The sequence below is a fragment of the Prionailurus viverrinus genome, chromosome X, assembly GCF_022837055.1.
Source record: "Prionailurus viverrinus isolate Anna chromosome X, UM_Priviv_1.0, whole genome shotgun sequence".
Lineage (NCBI taxonomy): Eukaryota > Metazoa > Chordata > Mammalia > Carnivora > Felidae > Prionailurus > Prionailurus viverrinus.
The window spans coordinates 118357933-118382234 of record NC_062579.1 but is presented as its reverse complement, the minus strand read 5'-3'; the positions used below and the strand labels follow the sequence as shown (position 1 = coordinate 118382234).

The following is a 24302-nucleotide window of genomic DNA, read 5'->3' as shown; positions in this document are numbered from 1 at the left end:
TTCATCATTTGGCTAATTTCCTGTTCCTTGTGAGTTTTAAAATCTTGTTATGTGCTCTGCACTTGCGACCACTGCTATATTAAAGAGGAAGTGGTTTTTTTTTTTTTGAGACTGTTACTTGCTCTTTGTTGTTGTGACTTTGGTTATTTTATTTCCCTACTCGTAGTGATGTTTTGGACCCTCCACCATGTGTGCTTTGATTTGTTCCTTGAAGTAGTCCTGGAATTGAAAACAAACAGACAACCAGGAAACAAAAACATGCAAACACACAAACAAATAAAAGAAAACAAGCAAACAAACAAAAACAAAAAAATGAAAAACAATCCAAAAACAAAAAACCAGAAACAACAGCATAAGTTAAGAACAGGGTGGGGTGGTGCTGAAGCAAGAGCACATACAAAGAGAGAAATGACAGTGGAAGGGGCGGGGGGGGGGGAGAAAAAAATAAGCATTGACCAGGCAAAGAGACTAAAAGGCTTAATCCAGAGAGAGAGAAAGGAAAATAGGGAAGGAGGCAGGGAAAAAGAAACGAAGATAAAGTTACCCAGACAGAGAAACTTTATGGCTTGATTATTCCAGACAGAGAGAAAGGAATGTAAAGAAGGAGGTGTAGAACATGTACCAAGAGAATGGATTAAATATCTGTTTAAACAAAGCAATCACCAGAGTAACCAGCCTAGAGGAGGGAAGAGATAAGGAGAAGAAATGGGGGGGGGGGGCGGATATATCTATATATCAAGAATTGTCCTAGAATTAATCCAAGAAGTAAAGCAGCTCTGATCTGGAGGAGGGATTCCTCTGGTTCCACAGCGACTATCCCACTCCAGCAGATACCCAGTTACCCAGCATGGAGGGGTGTGGTTTGTTGTAGGCTGGCCCTGCCTCCACTGTGGGCCAATGGACCAATCCCTGAGGCTCTGTTTTGGTGGGGAGAAAAATGGCAACCCCCTCATCCTCTTCTCCATAACCCAGTGTCCCAAATCACTCCTTTGGAGCCATCCTCACTGTACCCTGGATGCACCGAGGAGGCTATCTGTCTCACTCTGCCGACTCCTTTGCCCCAGGGCTTGGTTGGGATTTAAACTCACGCTCCGTGCACCCTGGTACTGGGGAAGCACCTCCTGATATGTGGTCCTGGCTGGTTTTGTCCTGTTCTGGAGCACTGCAGGGGAAGGGACCAGTTTCTCCTGCTGTGGACTGTGCCCCTGATCTACTACTAAACCCAGAGGTGTCTCCCCTCCTCCCCGGGTGAACTAACAGGGCAGCTGGCCCCAGTCCCAAGATGGGATTGCAGTTATAGATCCTGTAACCTGCAGTTAGAGATGGGATGGCTCTCTGTCCCGGTTAGAGGTATTTTCTCTCATCTAGACACACTCCTACACTTCCCCAGCCACTCTTTCTCTTCCCTTTGTCTCTCCACAGAAGGGGATCCCTCCCCTCTGTGCCTACATGGCCCTTTTTATCTCCCCCAGTGCACAATAACCCACCTATGGCCCCTCAGGTTGTTCTGGTTTCTCCCTGGTAGACTCAGTCTCTTTTCCTCTATTTTTTGTTATTTTAATTCCAGTATCATTAGCATACAGTGTTATATTAGTTTCAGGTGTACAATATAGTAATTTAGCAATTTTTTACACTACTCAGTGCTCATCATAAGTGTACCCTTTGATCCCTATCACCTATTTCACCCATCCGCCACCCCCTCCCCCGTGGTAACAATTAGTTTTCTATAGTTAAGAATCTGTTTCTTGGTTTGTCTCTCTTTTTCCTTTGTTCATTTGTTTCTTATTCTACATATGTGTGAAATCATATGGTATTTGTCTTTCTCTAACTGGCTTATTTTGCTTAGCATTATATTATCTAGCTCCATCCATTTTGTTGCAAGTGGCAAGATTTTATTCCCTTTTATGCACACACACATGTACATACATACATACATACCACTTCTTTTTTTTAAAAAAATTAATGTTTATTCATTTTTGAGAGACAGAAACAGAGCATGAGTGGGGGAGGGGCATAGAGACAGAGGGAGACACAGATTCTGAAGCAGGCTCCAGGCTCTAAGCTGTCAGCACGGAGACTGACTCAGGGCTCGAATCCATGAACTGTGAGATCATGACCTGAGCCTAGGTTGGTCGCTTAACCTACTGAGCCACCCAGGTGCCCCTTTTTAAAAAAAAGAAAAAAGAAAAATTATTTTTACCACTTTTTTTTGGATAACTACATTTTGTTTATTTGTTCATCAGTTGATGGACATTTGGGCTGTTTCCACATTTTGGCTATTATGAATAATGATGCTAGAGGGAGGTGGGTGGGAGGATGGGCTAAATGAGCCCATTAAGACTGGGCATTAAGGAGTGCACTTGTTGAGATGAGCACTGGGTATTAAATGTAAGAGATGAATCACTGAGTTCTACTCCTGAAAGCAATACTACACTGCATGTTAACAAACTTGAATTTAGAGAACTTGGGGAAGATGGCGGCGTAGGAGGACTCTGAGCTCATCACGTCCTGCAGATCACTTAGATTCCTCCCACACCTGCCTAAATAACCCAGAAAATTGCCAGAAGACTAGTAGAACGGATTCTCCAAAGCCAAGCGTAGACAAGAGGTCCACGGAAGAGGGTAGGAAGGGCAGAGAGGTGGTGCGCACTACACGGACTGGCGGGAGGGAGCCGGGGCAGAGGGGCAGCCCGCTGGCAAAGCAGAGCCCCCAAATCTGGCTTGCAAAAGCAGAGGGGCTGGATGGAGTGTGTTCGGACAGCAAGCGGGACTTAACATCTGGAAGGTTATAAGTTAACAGCTCTGCTCAGAGAGCGGGAGGGCTGGAGGACAACGGGAGGGAGAGTTGTTGAGCCCTGGACAACAGAGCGCAGCTTGGCGGAGAACAAAGGTGCTCACCAGCTCCATCACCCTCACCCATCCTCCAGCCAAAATCCCAAAGGGAACCAGTTCCTGCCAGGGAACTTGCTTGTACCGCGCAAACACCCAACGCTGTGTTTCTGCGGATCCATCCCTCCGGTGGGTCTGACTCCCTCTCGGTGCTGCAGAGCCTCTCCCAAAGTGGACTTCCGAAGGAAAAGTGAGCTGAGCCTGCCCCTCCCACCCCTGTGCACCTTGCTGATACACCCCAGCTAATACGCCAGATCCCCAGCACCACAAGCCTGGCAGTGTGCAAGTAGCCCAGACAGGCCATGCCACCCCACAGTGAATCCCGCCCCTAGGAGAGGGGAAGAGAAGGTACACACCAGTCTGACTGTGGCTCCAGCGGTGGGCTGGGGGCAGACATCAGGTCTCACTGTGGCCCCACCCACCAAAGCAAGTTATTCAAGACAGCAGAGGGGAAGTGCCCCGCAGTTCTGCACCACTCCAGGGACTATCCAAAATGACGAAACGGAAAAATTCCCTTCAAAAAAACCTCCAGGAAATAACGACAGCTAACAAATTGATCAAAAACTAAGCATTATAACAGAACAAGAATTTAAAATAATAGTCATAAAATTAATCCCTTGGCTTGAAAACAGTATAAAGGACGGCAGAGAATCTATTGCTACAGAGATCAAGGGACTAAGGAACAGCCAGGAGGAGCTAAAAAATGCCATTAATGAGCTGCAAAATAAAATGGAGATGACCACATCGGATTGAAGAGGCAGAGGAGAGAATAGGTGAACTAGAAGATAAAATTATGGAAAAAGAAGAAGCTGAGAACAAGATAAAAAAAATCCAGGAGTATGAGGGGAAAATGAGAGAACTAAGTGATGCACTAAAGAGAAATAATCTATGCATAATTGGTATTCCAGAGGAGGAAGAGAGAGGGAAATGTGCGAAGGTGTACTTGAAGAAATCATAGCTGAGAACTTCCCTGGTCTGGGGAAGGAAAAAGGCATTGAAATCCAAGAGGCACAGAGAACTCCCTTCAGACGTAACTTGAATCGATCTTCTGCACGACATATCATAGTGAAATTGGCAAAATACAAAGATAAAGAGAAAATTCTGAAAGCAGCTAGGGATAAATGTGCTCTAACATATAAAGGGAGACCTATAGGACTCATGACCGATCTCTCTACTGAAACTTGGCAAGCCAGAAAGGAATGGCAAGAAATCTGCAATGTGATGAACAGAAAAAATATGCAGCCGAGAATCCTCTATCCAGCAAGTCTGTCATTTAGGATAGAAGGAGAGATAAAGGTCTTCCCAAAGAAACAAAAACTGAAGGGATTCGTCACCACTAAACCAGCCTTACAAGAGATCCTAAGGAGGATCCTGTAAGACAAAGTACCAGAGACATCGCTACAAGAATGAAACCTACAGATATCACAATGACTCTAAACCCATATCTCTCTATAATAACACTGAATGTCAATGGACTAAATGTGCCAACCAAAAGACATAGGGTATCAGAATGGATAAAAACACAAGACCCATCTATTTGCTGTCTACAAGAGACTCATTTTAGACCTGAGGACACCTTCAGATTGAAAGTGAGGGGATGGAGAACTATGTATCATGCTGCTGGAAGTCAAAAGAAAGCTGGAGTAGCCATACTTATATCAGACAAACTAGACTTTAAATTAAAGGCTGGAACAAGAAATGAAGAAGTGCATTATATAATAATTACAGGGTCTATCCATCAAGAAGAACTAACAATTATAAATGTCTGTGCTCTGAATACGGGAGCCCCCAAATATGTAAAACAATTACTCACAAACATAAGCAACCTTATGGATAAGAATGTGGTAATTGCAGGGGACTTTGACTCCCCACTCACAGCAATGGATAGATCATCTAGACACATGGTCAATAAAGAAACAAGGGCCCTGAATGATACATTGGATCAGATGGACTTGACAGATATATTTAGAACTCTGCATCCCAAAGCAACAGAATATACTTTCTTCTCGAGTGCACATGGAACATTCTCCAAGATAGATCATATACTGGGTCACAAAACAGCACTTCATAAGTATACAAGAATTGAAATTATACCATGCGTACTTTCAGACCACAATGCTATGAAGCATGAAATCAACCACAAGAAAAAAGTCTGGAAAACTTCCAAAAGCATGGAGGTTAAAGAACACCCTACTAACGAATGAGTGGGTCAACCAGGCAATTAGAGAAGAAATCAAAAAATATATGGAAACAAACGAAAATGAAAATACAACAATCCAAATGCTTTGGGATGCAGCGAAGGAAGTCCTGAGAGAAAAATACATTGCAATCCAGGCCTATCTCAAGAAACAAGAAAAATCCCAAATACAAAATCGAACAGTACGCCTAAAGGAAATAGAAGCAGAACAGCAAAAGCAGCCTAAACTCAGCAGCAGAAGAGAAATAATAAAGATCAGAGCAGAAATAAACAATATAGAATCTAAAAAAACTGTAGAGCAGATCAACGAAACCAAGAGTTGGGTTTTTGAAAAAATAAACAAAATTGATAAATCTCTAACCAGGCTTCTCAAAAAGAAAAGGGAGATGACCCAAGTAGATGAAATCAGGAATGAAAATGGAACTATTACAACCAATCCCTCAGAAATACAAGCAATTATCAGGGAATACTATGAAAACTTATATGCCAACAAATTGGACAACCTGGAAGAAATGGACAAATTCCTGAACACCCACACTCTTCCAAAACTCATTCAGGAGGAAACAGAAAGCTTGAACAGACCCATTACCAGCGAAGAAATTGAATCAGTTATCAAAATCTCCCAACAAATAAGCATCCAGGACCAGATGGCTTCCCTGGGGAATTCTACCAGACATTTAAAGCAGAGATAATACCTATCCTTCTCAAGCTATTCCAAAAAATAGAAAGGGAAGGAAAATTTCCAGATTCATTCTATGAAGCCAGTATTACTTTGATTCCCAAACCAGACAGAGACCCAGTAAAAAAAGAGAACTACAGGCCAATATCCCTGATGAATATGGATGCAAAACTTCTCAACAAGATACTAGCAAATCAAATTCAACAGCATATAAAAAGAATTATTCACCATGATCAAGTGGGATTCATTCCGGGGTGCAGGGCTGGTTCAACATTCGCAAATCAATCAACGTGATACATCACATTAATAAAAGAAAAGTTAAGAACCATATGACCCTGTCAATCGATGCAGAAAAAGCATTTGACAAAATTCAGCATGCTTTCTTAATAAAAAACCCTGAGAAATTTGGGATAGAAGGAATATACATAAACATCATTAAATCCATTTATGAAAAGCCCACAGCTAATATCATCCTCAATGGGGAAAAAACTGAGAGCTTTCCCCCTGAGATCAGGAACAAGACAGGGATGTCCACTCTCACAGCTGTTGTTTAACATAAGGATGGAAGTTCTAGCATCAGCAATTAGACAAGAAAAGGAAATCAAAGGCATTAAAATTGGCAAAGATGAAGTCAAGCTTTCACTTTTTGCAGATGACATGATATCATACATGGAAAATCCGATAGACTCCACCAAAAGTCTGCTATAACTAATACATGAATTCAGCAAAGTTGCAGGATAAAATCAATGTACATAAATCAGTTGCATTGTTATACACTAATAATTAAGCAACAGAAAGACAAGTAAAGAAACTGATCTCATTCACAATTGCACCAAGAAGCATACAATACCTAGGAATAAATCTAACCAAATATGTACAAGATTTGTATGCTGAAAACTATAGAAAGCTTATGAGGGAAATTGAAGAAGATATTAAGAAATGGAAAAACATTCCATGCTCATGGGTTGGAAGAATAAATATTGTTAAAATGTCAATACTACCCAAAGCTATCTACATATTCAATGAAATCCCAATCAAAATTGCACCAGCATTCTTCTGAAAGCTAGATCAAGCAGTCCTAAAATTCATATAGAACCACAGAAGGCCCCGAATAGCCAAAGTAATTTTGAAGAAGACCAAAGCAGGAGACATCACAATCCCAGACTTTAGCCTCTACTACAAAGCTGTCATCATCAAGACAGCATGGTATTGGCACAAAAACAGACACATAGACCAATGGACTAGAATAGAAACCCTAGAACTAGACCCACAAACGTATGGCCAACTCATCTTTGACAAAGCAGGAAAGAATATCCAATGGAAAAAAGACAGTCTCTTTAACAGATGGTGCTGGGAAAACTGGACAGCAACTTGCAGAAGAATGAAACTAGACCACTTTCTTACACCATTCATAAAAATAAACTCAAAATGGATAAAGTACTTGAATGTGAGACAGGAAACCATCAAAACCCTAGAGGAGAAAGCAGGAAAAGACCTCTCTGACCTCAGCCACAGCAATTTCTTATTTGACACATCCCCAAAGGCAATGGAATTAAAAGCAAAAATGAACTATTGTGACCTCATGAAGATAAAAATCTGCACAGCAAAGGAAACAGTCAACAAAACTAAAAGGCAACCAACGGAATGTGAAAAGATATTTGCAAATGACATATCGGACCAAGGGGTAGTATCCAAAATCTATAAAGAGCTCACCAAACTCCACACCCAAAAAACAAATAATCCAGTGAAGAAATGGGCAGAAAACATGAATAGACACTTCTCTAAAGAAGACATCCGGATGGCCAACAGGCACATGAAAAGATGCTCAACGTTGCTCCTCATCAGGGAAATACAAATCAAAACCCCACTCAGATATCACCTCATGCCAGTCAGAGTGGCCAAAGTGAAGAAATCAGGAGACTATAGATGCTGGCGAGGATGTGGAGAAACGGGAACCCTGTTGCACTGTTGATGGGAATGCAAATTGGTGCAGCCACTCTGGAAAACAGTGTGGAAGTTCCTCAAAAAATTAAAAATAGACCTACCCTATGACCCAGCAGTAGCACTGCTAGGAATTTACCCAAGGGATACAGGAGTGCTGATGCATAGGGGCACTTGTACCCCAATGTTTGTAGCAGCACTCTCAACAATAGCCAAATTGTGGAAAAAGCCTAAATGTCCATCAACTGATGAATGGATAAAAAAATTGTGGTTTATATACACAATGGAGAACTACGTGGCAGTGAGAAAGAATGAAATATGGCACTTTGTAGCAACATGGACGGAACTGGAGAGTGTGCTGCTAAGTGAAATAAGCCATACATACAGAGAAAGACAGATACCATATGTTTTCACTCTTATGTGGATCCTGACAAACTTAACAGAAACCCATGGGGGAGGGGAAGGGAAAAAAAAGAAAAAGAAAAAGAGGTTAGGGTCGGAGAGAGAGCCAAAGCATAAGAGACTCTTAAAAACTGAGAACAAACTGAGGGTTGATGGGGGGTGGGAAATAGGGAAGGGTAGGTGATGGGCATTGAAGAGGGCATCTTTTGGGATGAGCACTGGGTGTTGTATGGAAACTAATTTGAAAATAAATTTAATATAATAAAAAATTAAAAAAACAAACTTGAATTTAAATACATAAGTTTATTTTTAAAAAGAGGGAAAGTAAGAAGCATTGGCAAATACTTGGAAAAATTGAATCCCTTTTATATAGTTGGTGGGAATGGAAAATGGTGCAGCTACTGTGGAAAACAGTTTGCCACTTCTTCAAAAAGTTAAACATGGCATTTCCATATGACCCAGCAATTTCACTACTAGGTGAATACCAAGAAGAATTGTACACTCATTTTCACAGCATCAATATTCACAATAGCCAAAAGGTAGAAAATGCATAAATATCCATTAACAGATGAGTGCCTAATAAACAAATTGTGTATATACATGTAATACAATATTATTCACCCTCAAAAATGAAGTACTGAAATATGCTATAATGTGGATGAACCTGGAAAACATGTTAAGTGAAAGAAGCCAGACACAAAAGACTATATATTGTATGATAACATTTATATGAAATATCTTGAATGGCTAAATCTATAGAAATAGAATGCAGATTGGTGGTTGCCAGGGGCTGCAGGACAGAGAGAATAACAAGCATGTGCTTAATGTTTACATGATTTTCTTCTGGGGTGATGAAAATTTTTTAGATTTATGTAGAGGTGGTAGTTTCCCAACATTGTGAATATATTGAATGCCACTGAATTGTTCACTTTAAACTGGTTAATTTAATGTGAATATCACTTCAGTTAAAAAGAAATGTTTTAAAAAGGGTTTAACAGAATAACCCTATGACTTAGCATTTCTACCCATAGATATCTCCCCAAGAGAAATGGAAACCTATGTCCGCACAAAAATGTGTACAAAAAGTGCCTGTCTTTCAAAAGTGTCTCATTACATTTTCAGAAGTTTTTTTTGGGGGGGGGGCAGAGAAAGGAATGAACAACCCTCAATGTATATGGAGCTTTACCATTTGCAAAGTGAATTTTTGTTCATTGTATTATTTACTTATTTCTTCCATAAACTTTCTAAGGTAGGAAATTATTATCCCCATCTTACGAGGAAATATGTTACACAATCAGTTATTGGCAAGGCCAGGACTAAAACTGCTCATTTGATCCTAATCCTATGGACTTACCACTATTCCATGTTTAGAACTAAAAAATTGACTAAATCAACCTTACCTACACATAGTATATTAGTAACATGATTTTAATGTTTAAATGATGGATTATTGATATTAAATCCAACTGGTAATAACAGAGATGAGGCAAAAGTCATGGGTGCATCAGTTTTATCAACCTAATAAGTATGTGGCTTTGAAGAATTTCTTCCTCTCATTAGTGTCTTAGGTGCTTCATCTGTAAAATGAAAAAAAATATATGATCTCTAAGGCTCTCCCATAATCCTGATATACCATGATTCTTTGTTGTTCTCCCAAACTTCTTTGGATTGGAACAAACTAGAGCATTTTTAGCTTGTTGCAGTTGAGTTATTGAAGAAGAGAGTTCTGACTTGGGTTCTAGATTAAACCATGTTCCAGTTCCCCATGAAATAATTTAGTGCACGTTAGGAGAAAAAAATAGCAGTAACCAAGGGCAAAATCATAGAGAAATCTATTGAAATTTGTATTAGAGTGATATTTAGCATTGATTTTTTTTTTACTTAAAAGTTTAAAAATTATTAGTGTAGAATGCTGCTAGCCTAATTAACACATCGGCAATGAATGGAAATGCATTGTCATGGAAGTTAGTATTTTAGTAAGAGAGGTGGCATAGTGTATTGGCCTCATATTCAAGAATATGGTCCCAAATCTTATGGCCTCATATTCAAGAATATGGTCCCAAATCTGGTCCAAATCTTAGCTTTTCCATTAACATTCAGGGCGGTTAAAAATTATGTTCAGGGGCTTTAGAATTCCCATCTATCAATCCACCTGGAGTAAATAATTTCTGAAGCCCTTTATAGCTCATCTATGACTCTGTGAGAATTCTCCTTTCTATCTGCTTTCAGTAATCCAAGAAATTGTTTTTCATACAATTTATTGACCTATTTCCTAGAAATCAAATTAGGCTAATCACAGCTAAGAGTCCCCACAGTGAAAGTTGAAGGATAATGAGAAAGTGGTGTGCACAAAATCAATTGAGCCTCTCTCTCCACAGCCCATGTAAGACCAATTCAGAATATTGGTGTATTGAGCTGTCACCTGAAGGTTGCCTGTATTTATCTCTTTAGCATATTAATGCCAGTTTGTTAGCTCTGTGCTATAGTTCCCTTATCCCCCCCACCCCCTTCCCAGTAAGGTATTTGTATCACTTCTAGTGCTCTGTCCACTAAACCAGACAATCATCTCTACTTTTCACTGGGTTCCAGTGCCTCTCTGGCCAAAGTTTTCTTTATGGGTTTTGGTTGATGAGTATGCCAATATATTTGTTACTATTTGCATTTGAATAATGCATTCAAGTGCATACAGTACTATTTCAAAAAAGAGAAAACAAACTTTGAATACTTCCACATATTAAACATTAAGCCTGACAATTTTAATATGTTATTTAATGTTAATGCAATCTATCTGTGAAGTTATTTTAATTTGAAATATGAGAAAGCTATTAGAGGTGTTATATGACTTTCCTATGGTCACACTAAAAAATTCAAATACATGTCTCTAGACTTTTTAAGCTTAGGTCTCATTTTCCTTCCATGTGTAACTATTTTATCATTTGATTCCCTCAGCAACCCTGTAATCAGGGAAAAGATTACTCACCTTGTTTTATCTTTATTATGCTCTATCACAGTACCCAAAGTAGAGTCACATAGTTGATTCTCAATAAAGATGTATTGAATAATTAACTGAATTGGATTAGATTTATGAATTAAGGAAGTTGAGGTCCAAAATGACTTTTTCAAAGTTATCTGCTGGAGAATGACAGTTTAGAGTGAGAACCATTCAATTTTGATGTTTCTATTCTGTAGATTTTTCTTAGGTCTTTTTAAAAATAAAATGAACTTTTCTTGCCACTAAGAATATATATTTGTGGGAAGACATACTGACTCTGTCTTATGACTCCTTCTCAACTATTATCTTATGTATGTATGTATGTATGTATGTATTATTTATTTATTTATTTATTTATTTATTTATTTATTGAGAGAAAGAACAGAGGAGAGGGGCAGAAGGAGAAAGAGAGAATCTTAAGCAGACTCCATGCCCAATGTAGGGCTCGATCTCACTACTGTGAGATCATGACCTGAGCCAAAACCAAGATTTGGTTGCTCAACTGACTGAGCCACCCGGGTGCCCTTCTTATCGATTTGACTAATTGTATGCTAGGAACAGTTATACCTATTAATGGAAACCTTCTGGGTCCAAGGTAGGAATGGTGAAAACAGACTTAAGGAGATACAGTATTGTATCTTGCTTCATTATCTACTTTAATTCATGAATACAGCTGGCAGTAGAATCCAGGATTTCTGACTCCTAGTTTATTAGTTGATTCTACACCATGCTTTTTGATCCTTGGCAACAGCCATCTCTTTAGTTATATCCCCTTTTCTCTTAAACTACCCAGAGAGTTTCATTTTTAGTCCTGTCAAACCACAACAAGACCCTCCTCATAAAGTGAGAGTATCAGTAAACCTGGGCCTGAGTAGGTGGTTGGCAAAGTGCCTAGTGTTTGGAAAGGTTTACAGAAGGCATCCAAACTGGAGAAGTAGGAGGTAGCTGAGGGTCACTAGAAAATCAGAAAACTTGGATTCTAGTCCTATTTCTGCCTTTCAAATTTCAAATTTGTTGGCAAATTTGATGGCCCCCTCTTTGAGCTTATTTATCCATGTATAAAATGAGCAAAATTAAGGAATCTCTTAAGAGTCCCGGTAGCTTTAACATTTAATGGAGTACTATTATTTTGTTACCCTATCTCCATAAAGTGGTGGGTAGGTAGAATAAACACACTCCAACAGTCTGATTCTATTATTCTGTGAACTTATGCTTCTCTCAGCCAGAAGTGGGGTAAGTTTTTTGTAACACAATTTTTCTTTTTTAACTTTGAGGACTGTTCATTCATGCACCAAAATTTGATGTATAACTTTATGCCACCGACTGTTCCCCAGAACATTGTATTAACAATTTCTGCTTGCATTTCTCCACTGTTGAGTTGGGGCTGGAGCACATGTTTGATAAATCTCTTGTCAATGCTATAGTAAGAGTTCAAGTATAGTGACCACTGTCTGCCTTTTACACAGGTAATCATCATAGCAAGTAGGAAGTGCTGATTTGGTTAAGATACAGGGCTATTTAGTTGGCCCAGTCTATTGATTGAAATTGTTTTAAAGTGTTTACACATGCAAGTGTTTCCTATTAAGAACTATTATTTTCCATCTCTGTTTCTTCCACTGTCGCAGGCTCTCTCCTAAGCACGCCCCAGATATTCCTGATGACAGCACTGACAACATCACTATATTTACCAGAATCTTAGATCGTCTTCTAGATGGCTATGACAACCGGCTGCGACCTGGTCTTGGAGGTCAGTTACTATTTTAAGATCCCTTTCTTGGCTATTGTCATCTAAAAAGAAAGATTCTTAAGGTAACTTCAGCATTCCCTTGACCAATGGGTTTAGTGTAAAGTTAAGTTTCTTCCCTCTGAGCAGTAGAAATTAGTTCTAACCTTTCATTTCAATGGTCAATCTCTCTGGTATGGTTTTGGAAAATTCTGAATTTCACTTAGCTAAATGCATGTAATATACACTAATATTTGACAAAGCCCATTTCTGGTATCAAAAGACCAATCCCTGCCTAAATGGGAGGCTTGGCCCCGGCATATCTGGGAAACATACCTTTGCTCTCAAAACCCTCAGCACATGTCAGCCTGAACTTCCAATGAGGAGCAACCTGCTGCCTAGGTGGGATCTTGGTTGGCCATTAGTTTAGTATCATTAGCCATATGATCACAATGAGATAAATGCATCAGAGTAAATCATGGGCTATACTTAAATGGCAAGTATGCAAATGTATGAGTTTGATTTTTTCCTGAACCATTTGAGAACTAGTTGCAGATATCATACCCCTTTGTCCCTAAATACTTCAATGTGCTTTTCCTTAGAACAAATAAATTAATTTACAAAATTACAATGCAATTATAAATTCAGAAAATGTAACCTGACATTATACTGTGTTCTGATCTGTAGTTGATATTCAATTTTTGCCACTTGTCCCAAAAGTGTTCTATATAGCATTTTCCATTGATATAGGATTCAATCCAGGATTATGCATAGCATTTATTTTCACATATCTTCAGCCTATAATTTGGTATAATTTACTCAGATTTTCTTTGTCTTTCATGGCATTAGATTTTCCTTATTCATTTTTAGAGGAAATACACAGATTTAATCATATGTTTCTTAGTGCATTTTTCCAAAAGGGATATGATGCCTATTTGGCCCATTATTGGTAATGTTCACTTTGATGTTCACGAAGTTATTCCAGTTTAAAATCACCTTTTTTTTAAGTTTATAATCTATAAGTAATTTGTGAGGAAGTACTTTGAGATTATTATATTCCTAATTCAGGTTGCATGCAATCATTATAGTAACTATTAAATATTCTTACATGAATAATAACTGTTATGGTTGCAAATGGTGATTTTCTAAATGTATTATTCCTCTATATTTATTAGATGGTATTCTATTGTAAGGAAAAAAACCCTTCTCTTTAATTAGGTAACTATTATCATCAATATATGGATTCATATTTTATTCAATGAATTGTAATCCATTAATATTATTCATTTTAATTAGAATTTATGTCCATAATTTTCCGTATTTGCCTAGCAGAAGCCTATTCAACCTGGCTTCTATTTCCTTTTGATCTGTTCTTCACATATTTGGGGCACCTTTTTACTTTTTGGCATAACGGTATATTCCATATTTATCTTGTAATTTTCCCTTATTCCCTTCCCAGGAAGCAGCCACTTTTTCCAAGAATACATGGCACATTTTTGTGGGAAATTACAGTATATTTAAAGTTCAACTTCTGAGTGCTAGGTGTATTCATTGCTAGTAGGGTGTCATTGCTTTTAGAAACTTTCATCAGACAGAATTAGAAAATAAAAAAATTAAAAATTTAATGTATATTCATATGTATTTACATATATCTATATAACATGTGTATATTGTGTGTGTGTGTATATAGACACACATAATATATACACATATATACACATACCTGTATATATTTCTATATATACATACACACACATACATATGTACAAATATGTGTGTGTGCATGTATAATGAGTTTGTACTGATACCATTAAGTTCAGTTCAACACAGCATTCATTGATTTACTCATTTTCTCGGTCCTACAAAATACATAAAATGGTGTTGGAATTACTATAATCCATACCATTATAATAAGCTCACTTATTAAGTAAAGTTAAGATATGTTTGCAGTTTTTGTTGTTGTTGTTTTTAGATGAAGGATGTATGACACTTGCTTTGGTATAAATAATGATTGGATCAGGACAATATTCCTGAGGAATAGAAGACCAGTTACAAATCAATTGCAGTTGTCCAGGATGAAAGTGATGGCTGTGGGAATGTAGAGAATTTGGTGACTGATTAAATTATGGGGCTGGTAAAAGGAGGGAGAAAAAGATAACTTCTAGGTTGTTGGCATGGATGACTGAGTGGTGCTACTTTCTACAATAATGGACGTTGGAAGAGGGACAGTATTATTTTGTTTTATTCTGTTTCTTTTGAAGTGTGCTTGGAACAAAGAAAGCAGGGGAGTAGGTGGAAGTTAATTGGTTGTAGACATGTAGAATTTGACTACCCATGAAAAATATGGGTGGAGCTTTTGGCTTCTGGCTAACATAGAGTAACAGGGACCAGATTTACCTTTATCACTAGTTTTAAGCTATTTGATCATATCCCTTTGTGAAATTTTATTCATGCTTCTTATTTTTTAATGTTTTATTTATTTTTGAGAGAGAGAGAGATAGAGACAGACAGAGTGAGAGTGAGGTAGGGGCAGAGAGAGAGGGAGACACAGAATCCAAAGCAGGATCCAAGCCCTAAGCTGTCAGCACAGAGCCCAATGTGGGGCTCAGACCCAGGAATTGCAAGATCATGACCTGAGCCAAAGTCGGATGCTTAACTGGCTGAGCCACCCAGGCACCCCTACTCATGTTTCTTATTTGTTGACCTTCTTGGTTTGAGAGAATTAAAACTTTTATCAAATTTAGAATGTTTTTGACCATTTTTTTCAAATAAATTTTCTGCTCCCCTTCATATAAAGAGAACATCTTCAAAGCAAACAGAGTAAAACAAAACATTGTGGCTAAAATTAGCAAGTTAGGAAACAACAAATGTTGGTGAGGATGTGGAGAAATAGAGACACTTCTACCCTCTTGGTAGGAATGCAAACTGGAGCAGCCACTCTGGAAGACAGTATGGAGATTCCTGCAAAGGTTAAAAATAGAACTACCCTAAGGAAACAGCAAATGTTGGTGGGGATGTGGAGAAAGGGGAACACTTCTACCCTGCTGGTGGGAATGCAAACTGGTACAGCCATTCTGGAAGACTGTATGGAAGTTCCTGAAAAGGTTAAAAATAGAACTACCCTATGACCCAGTAATTGCACTACTAGGTAGTTATCCAAAGGATATAAAAACACTGATTTAAAGGGGTACTTGCACCCCAGGGTTTATAGAAGCATTATCAACAATGGGTGAACTATGGAAAGAGCCCAAATTTCCATCAACTGATGAATGAATAAAGAAGATGTGGTATACAATAAAATATTACTCATCCATCAAAAGGAATGAAATCTTGCCATTTGCAATAAGTTGGGTGGAATTAGAGTGTATTATGCTAAGTGAAATAAGTCTGTCAGAGAAAGACAAATACCATATGATTTTACTCATATGTGGAGTTTAAGAAACAAAACAGGTGAACATAGGGGAAAAGAAGGAAAAATAAAAAATAAAATAAAATAAAATAAAATAAAATAAAATAAAATAAAATAAAATGGCAGAGGGCAGCAAACCATAAAATACTGTTAACTATAGAGAACAAACTGAGGCTTGCTAGAGGGGATGTGGGTCGGGCAATGGGCTTAACTGGGTGATAGACATTAAGGAGGGCACTTGTTATGATGAACATTGGGTGTTGTATGTAGGTGATGAATCACTAAAGTCTATCCCTGAAACCAGTACTACACTTTATATAAAGTAACTTGAATTTAAGTAAAATATTGGAAGGAAAAATAAACATTATGTATAGAGGGACAATTTTGCTTCTTGTCAGAAATAAACAAGCAAGAATGTAGTTAGTGACAGCTTTGAAGTACTGGAAAAAAACTGTCAATCTATAATTCTGTAACCAGAGTTAATGTACTTTAAACATATAGGCAAAATGAATACTTTTTCAGACACTAGAAGCTGAAAAATTCATCAGCATGTCTGTACTACAAGAAATGAATGTAATGTAAATGTAATGTAAATGTAAATGTAAATGTAAATGAAAATGCATCAGGCAGAAGGAAAACAATGCCAGATAGAAATAGGGATCTATAGAAAGGAAGAAAGAGCAACACAAATAAAAAACTGTGTGGGTAAATATAAAGCAGTTTTTTCCCCAATCTATTTAAATGATAAATGACTAAAGCAAAAATAATGACAGTGTATTATGTGGCTTAAAGCATATATATGAGGAAAATGTATGATAACAATAGCACAGAGGCCAGGAGAAAATGAAATAGAAATGTACTGTTGAAAGGTTTTTATACTGTACATGGCATGATATAATATTACTTGTTGGCAGATTGTGATAAGGAAGTGTGCTATAGAACTTAAAGAAAAATTATAGCTAATAAAGCAAAAAAGGTTATAAAAATGTAATAATAGAAATGGTTGACAAGGCAGAAAAAGAAGAAAATGTAACAAAAAGATGAAACAAATAGAAAAGTAAGAACAACCATATGAATCATCACATTAAATATAAATAATTTAAACATCCATTTTATTTTTAAATATTTATTTTTAGAGAGAGACAAAACGTGATCAGAGGGGCAGAGAGAGAGAAAGAGAGAGGGAGAAGCCCAAGCAGGTTCCGAACTGTCAGCACAGATCCTGATGTGGGGCTCGAACCCATGAACTGTGAGATCATGACCTGAGCTAAAACCAAGAGTTAGACACTTAACCAACTGAATCACCTCAGCAGTCTTAAGCATCCATTTTTAAAGGCAGAGATGGTCAAATCGTATTTTTTAAAAATCAGGATGCAAAATTACTGAGAGAAACCCACCTTAAATATAAAGCTGTAAATAAAAGTAAAAGGATGGAAAATGGTGCACCATGCTAACACTAATTAAAAGAAGATTGGAGTAGCTATTTTAATATCAGAAAAAGAAAATATTAGAGCAAAAATATTGTTAGCAATAAAGAGGACCATTTTATAACAAAGGGGTCAATTCATTAAGAGTACATAATGATCCTAAATATTTATGTACCTAATCACAGAGCATCTAACCACATGAAACAAAAATTGAGAACTGAAAGGAGAAAGATATGATCTTTAGTTATAGTAGAGATTTCAACACTCCTTTCTCAATAAGCAATGTACCAGTAGGCAGAAAATAGGTAAAGGTAGTAGAAACAGGAACCACAGTATCAACCAACTTGACTTGAGTGGCATTTATACAACATTCCAATCAACAACAGCAGAATATACATCCTTTTCAAATATACCTACAACCTTTACCAAAATAGACCATATTCTTTATCATAAAAAAATTAAAAGAACTTACAGCATGCAAAGTATGTTCTCTCACCACAGTGGGAAAAATTAGAAAGTGAATATCTGGAAAATCTCAATGTATTTGGGAACTAAATAATACAATGCTAAATAAACCATGAGTCAAAGAAGAACTCAAAAGAAAATGCAAAACATTTTCAATTGAATAAAATAAAAAAATATGTCATAAAGCAGTGCTAAGAGGAAAGCTGATAACAGTAGATGGGTACCTCAGAAAATATTAACCTTAAACCAGTGCCTCAAGTCTTCACTTAAGAAACCAGAAAAAAAAGAAGAGGTAACAATATAATAAATTGCATGAATCAATTGGGCAAAAAATCTCTTAGACATGTCTCTGATTCTGAGAGTGAGAACAATGGCATACTTTTCTCTGAGGAACAACACCACTTTAGTTACCAAATGTTTGTTTGATGGAAGGATAATGCTAGCAGCTCCAAATTTCCTCAACTCACATATTTCAGCATAGACCACTGCCCCACAAGCCAGGTCAAGGACACTAGAGCCCACAGTACTCTCAGCAGTGCCTTGCCCAAATTAGAGTCACTGGCATGATATATTCAAAGTGTTGAAAGAAAAAAATATATCCTATAACCAAGAATACTCTACCTCACAAAGTTATTATACAGAATTGAAGGAGATACCAAGAGTTTTCCAGAAAAACAAAAGTCAGAAGAGTTTATCACCACTAAACTACCCTTACAAGAAATGTTAAAGAGACTTAAGTGGAAAAGAAATGGCCATAATTAGACATAATAAAATTATGAATAAAACATGTGCAATATAACAGCATATACATAAATCATGGAGGAGGGAGTAAAAAAGAAAAGCAGAGTTTTTCTTTTAGAATATGTTTGACCTTAAATGACCATCAACTTAATATAGACTGCTATATACTTAGGATGTTATATATTGACCTCATGGTAACCACAAACCCAAAACCCCTAATAGACACAGATAATAAAGAGGGGCACCTAGATGACTCAGTCGATTGAGCGTCTGACTTGAGGTCAGGTCATGATCTCACAATTTGTGAGATTGAGCCCTGCATCAGGCTTTCCATTCTCAACGAGGAGTCTGCTTTGGATCCTTTGTCTCCCTGTCTCTCTCTTTCCCCACCCTGGTCACTCTCTCTCTCTCAAAAATAAACATTAAAATTTTTTAATATGAAATTTATTGTCAAATAACAGTGCTCATCCCAACAGGTGCCTTCCTCAATATCCATCATCCACCCTCCCCTTCATCCCACCCCCCATCAACCCTCAGTTTGTTCTCAGTTTTTAAGAGTCTATTATGTTTTGGCTCCCTCCCTCTCTAACCTTTTTTTTTTTTCCTTCCCCTCCCCCTTGGTCTTCTGTTAAGTTTCCCAGGATCCAAATAAGAGTGAAAACATATGGTATCTGTCTTTCTCTGTATGACTTATTTCACTTAGCATAACACTCTCCAGTTCCACTCACATTGCAACAAAAGGCCATATTTCATTCTTTCTCATTGCCATGTAGTATTCCATTGTGTATATAAACCACAATTTCTTTATCCATTCATCAGTTGATGGACATTTAAGCTCTTTCCATTACTTGGCTATTGTTGAGAGTGCTGCTATAACCATTGGGGTACAAGTGCCCCTATGCATCAGCACTCCTGTATCCCTTGGGTAAATTCCTAGCAGTGCAATTGCTGAGTCATAGGGTAGATATATTTTTCATTTTTGGGGGAACCTCCACACTGTTTTCCAGAGCGGCTGCACTAGTTTGCATTCCCACCAATAGTGCAACAGGGTTCCCGTTTCTCCACATCCTTGCCAGCATCTATAGTCTCCCGATTTGTTCATTTTAGTCACTCTGACTGGCGTGAGATGGTATCTCAGTGTGGCTTTGATTTCTATTTCCCTGATGAGGAGTGACGTTGAGCATCTTTTCTTGTGCCTGTTGGCCATCTGGATGTCTTCTTTGGAAAAGTGTGTATTCATCTCTTCTGCCCATTTCTACACTGGATTATTTGTTTTTCATGTGTAGAGTTTGGTGAGTTCTTTATAGATTTTGGATACTGGCCCTTGTCAGATGTGTCATTTGCAAATATCTTTTCCCTTTCCGTTGGTTACCTTTTAGTTTTGTTGATTGTTTCCTTTAGAGTACAGAAGCTTTTTATCTTCATGAGGTCACAATAGTTCATTTTTGCTTTTAATTCCCTTGCTTTTGGAGATGTGTCAAGTAAGAAATTGCCACAGCTGAGGTCAGACAGGTTTTTTTCCTGCTTTCTCCTCTAGGGTTTTGATGGTTTCCTGTCTCACATTCAGGTCCCTCATCCATTTTGAGTTAATTTTTGTGAATGGTGTAAGAAAGTGGTCTAGTTTAATTCTTCTGCATGTTGCTGTCCAATTCTCCCAGAACCATTTTTTAAATAGACTGTCTTTTCCATTGGATATTCTTTCCTGCTTTGTCAAAAATTAGTTGGCCATACTTTTATGGGTCAAATTCTCGGGTTTCTATTCTATTCCATTGGTCCATGTGTCTGTTTTTGTGCCAATACCATGCTGTCTTGATGATTACAGCTTTGTAGTAGAGGCTAAAGTCTGGGATTTTGATGTCTCCTGCTTTGGTCTTCTTCTTCAGAATTACTTTGGCTATTTGGGTTTTTTTGTGGTTCCATACAAATTTTAGGATTGCTTGTTCTAGCTTCGAGAAGAATGCCAGAGCAATTTTGATTGGGATTGCATTGAATATGTAGATTGCTTTGGGTAGTATTGACATTTTAACAATATTTATTCTTCCAATCCATGACCATGGAATGTTTTTCCATTTCTTTATATCTTCTTCAATTTCCTTCATAAGCTTTCTATAGTTTTCAGCATACAGATCTTTTACATCTTTGGTTAGATTTATTCCTAGGTATTTTATGCTTCTTGGTGCAATTGTGAATGGGATCAGTTTCTTTATTTGTCTTTCTGTTGCTTCATTGTTAGTGTATAACAATGCAACTGATTTCTGTACATTGATTTTGTATCCTGCAACTTTGCTAAATTCATGTATCAGTTCTAGCAGACTTTTGGTGGAGTCTATCGGATTTTCCATGTATAATATCATGTCATCTGCAAAAAGTGAAAGCTTGACTTCATCTTTGCCAATTTTGATGCCTTTGATTTCCTTTTGTTGTCTGATTGCTGATGCTAGCACTTCCAACACTATGTTAAACAACAGCAGTGAGAGTGGGCATCCCTGTTGTGTTCCTGATCTCAGGGAAAAAGCTCTCAGTTTTTCCCCATTAAGGATGATGTTAGCTGTGGGCTTTTCATAAATGGCTTTTATGATGTTTAAGTATGTTCCTTCTATCCCGACTTTCTCAAGGGTTTTTATTAAGAAAGGTGCTGGATTTTGTCAAAGGCCTTTTCTGCATCGATTGACAGGATCATATGGTTCTTATATTTTCTTTTATTAATGTGGTGTATCACGTTGATTGATTTGCAAATGTTGAACCAGCCCTGCATCCCAGGAATGAATCCCACTTGATCATGGTGAATAATTCTTTTTATATGCTGTTGAATTCGATTTGCTAGTATCTTATTGAGGATTTTTGCATCCATATTCATCAGGGATATTGGCCTGTAGTTCTCTTTTTCTTTACTGGGTCTCTGTCTGGTTTGGGAATCAAAGTAATACTGGCTTCATTGAAGGAGTCTGGAAGTTTTCCTTCCCTTTCTATTTCTTGGAATAGCTTGAGAAGGATAGGTATTATCTCTGCTTTAAACGTCTGGTAGAACTCCCCTGGGGAGCCATCTGGTCCTGGACTCTTATTTGTTGGGAGATTTTTTTTTTTTATTATTTTTTTAAAAAAAAAATTTTTTTTTCAACGTTTATTTATTTTTGGGACAGAGAGAGACAGAGCATGAACGGGGGAGGGGCAGAGAGAGAGGGAGACACAGAATCGGAAACAGGTTCCAGGCTCTGAGCCATCAGCCCAGAGCCCGACGCGGGGCTCGAACTCACAGACCGCGAGATCGTGACCTGGCTGAAGTCGGACGCTTAACCGACTGCGCCACCCAGGCGCCCCGGGAGATTTTTGATAACTGATTCAATTTCTTCGCTGGTTATGGGTCTGTTCAAGCTTTCTATTTCCTCCTGATTGAGTTTTGGAAGAATGTGGGTGTTTAGGAATTTGTCCATTTCTTCCAGGTTGTCCAATTTGTTGGCATATCACTTAGCATAATACCCTTCAGTTCCATCCATGTTGTTGCAAATTACAGGATTTCATTTTCTCATTGCCAAGTAGTATTCCATTGTATATATAAACCACACTTTATCCATTCATCAGTTGATTAGACATTTGGGCTTTTTCCATAATTTGGCTATTGTTGAAAGCACTGCTATAAACATTGGAGTACATGTGCCCCTGTGAATCAGCATTCCTGTATCCTTTGAATAAATTCCTAGTAGTGTTTTGCTGGGTCATAGGGTAGTTCTATTATTACTTTTTTTTAGGAACCTCCACACTGTTTTCCAGAATGGCTACACCAGTTTGCATTCCCACCAACAGCACTAGATGGTCCCCTTGTCTCTACATCCTCATCAATATCTGCTGTTTCCTGAGTTGTTAATTTTAGTCACTCTGACTGATGTGAAGTGGTATTTCAGTGTAGTTTTGATTTGTATTTCCCTGATGATGAGTGAGGTTGAGCATCTTTTCATATCTGTTGGCCATCTGGATGTCTTTGGAAAAGTGTCTATTCATGTCTTTTGCCCATTTCTTCACTGGATTATGTTTTTCGGGTATTGAGTTTAGCACGTTCTTTGTAGATTTTGCATACTAACACCGTATCTGATATGTAATTTGCAAATATCTTCTCCCATTGTGTTGGTTGCCTTTTAGTTTTGTTGGTTGTTTCCTTTGCAGTGTAGAATCTTTTTATCTTGATGAGATCCCAATAGTTCATTTTTGCTTTTATTTCCCTTGCCTTTGGAAATGTGTCAAGCAAGAAATTTGTGTGGCTGATGTCAAAGAGGTTGCTGCCTGTTTTCTCCTCTAGGATTTTGATGGTTTCCTGTCTCACATTTAGGTCTTTCATCCATTTTGAGTTTATTTTTGTGTAACTAACAACAAAATTTAATTGGTAAACAAAAAACTACCAAAAAAAGTCCAAGACCAGATGGATTCACATGTGAACTTTACCAAACATTTAGAGAGGGGTTAATACTTACTCTCTTTAAACTACTCCAACAAATAGAAGAGGAAGTAAAACTTTCAAATTCATTCTATGAGGACAGTCTTATCCTGTATACCAAGACCAGAGAAAGAGACCACTAAAAAGGAAAACTACAGGCCAATATATCTGATGAACATGCAAAAATTCTCAACAAAACATTAGTAAACCACATTCAATAATACATTAAAAGGATCATTTACCACAATCAAGTGGGACTTATTTTGCAGATGCAGGTGTGGTTCAACATTCACAAATCAATCAATGTAATACACCACATCAATACAAAAAAGGACAAAAATTACATGATCATCTCAAGAGATGCAGAAAAAAAGTACCTGACAGAATTCAGCCTCTGTTTATGATACAAACTCTCAACAAAGTAGGTTTAGAGGAAACATACCTCAACATAAAAGCCATTTATGAAAAGCCCATAGCTAACATCATACTCAATGGGGAAAAATGGAGAGTTTTTCTCTAAGATCTAGAACAAGACAAGGATGTACATTCTCAACACTTTTATTTAGAATAGTACTGGAAATCCTAGCCACAGCAACTAGACAAAAAAAGAAATAATAGGCATCCATATTGGTAAAGAAAAAGTTAAACTGTCACTATTTGTAGATGACATGATACTATACATGGAAAACCCTAAGGACTCCACCAGAAAACTACTAGAAGAAGTAAATGAATTCAATAAAGTTACAGGATACAAAATTAATACCCAGAAAGCAATAGTGTTTCTTTGCACTAATAATGATGTAGCAGAAAGAGAAATTAAGAAAGCAATTCCTTTAACAATTGCTCCAAAAAGACTAAAATAGCTAGGAATAAATTTAACCAAGGAAGTGGAAGGTCTGTACTCTAAAACCTATAAAAACACTGATGAAAGAAATTAAAGACACAAACAAATGGAGAGATATTCTGTATTCATGGATTGAAGAGTTAATGTTGGTAAAATGTCCATACTAT

At 37.6% G+C, this 24302-nt stretch overlaps 1 protein-coding gene across 1 annotated transcript in view; it reads left to right on the top strand.

Moving 5' to 3' along the window:
- The window catches only part of GABRA3 (gamma-aminobutyric acid type A receptor subunit alpha3), a 349260-nt gene that overhangs the window by 121539 nt on the left and 203419 nt on the right, over positions 1 to 24302 (top strand). Inside the window, exon 3 of the mRNA XM_047843032.1 lies at positions 12726 to 12847. Within this exon, the coding sequence (XP_047698988.1) occupies positions 12726 to 12847 (122 nt within the window). The remainder of the gene's footprint in view (positions 1 to 12725; positions 12848 to 24302) is intronic.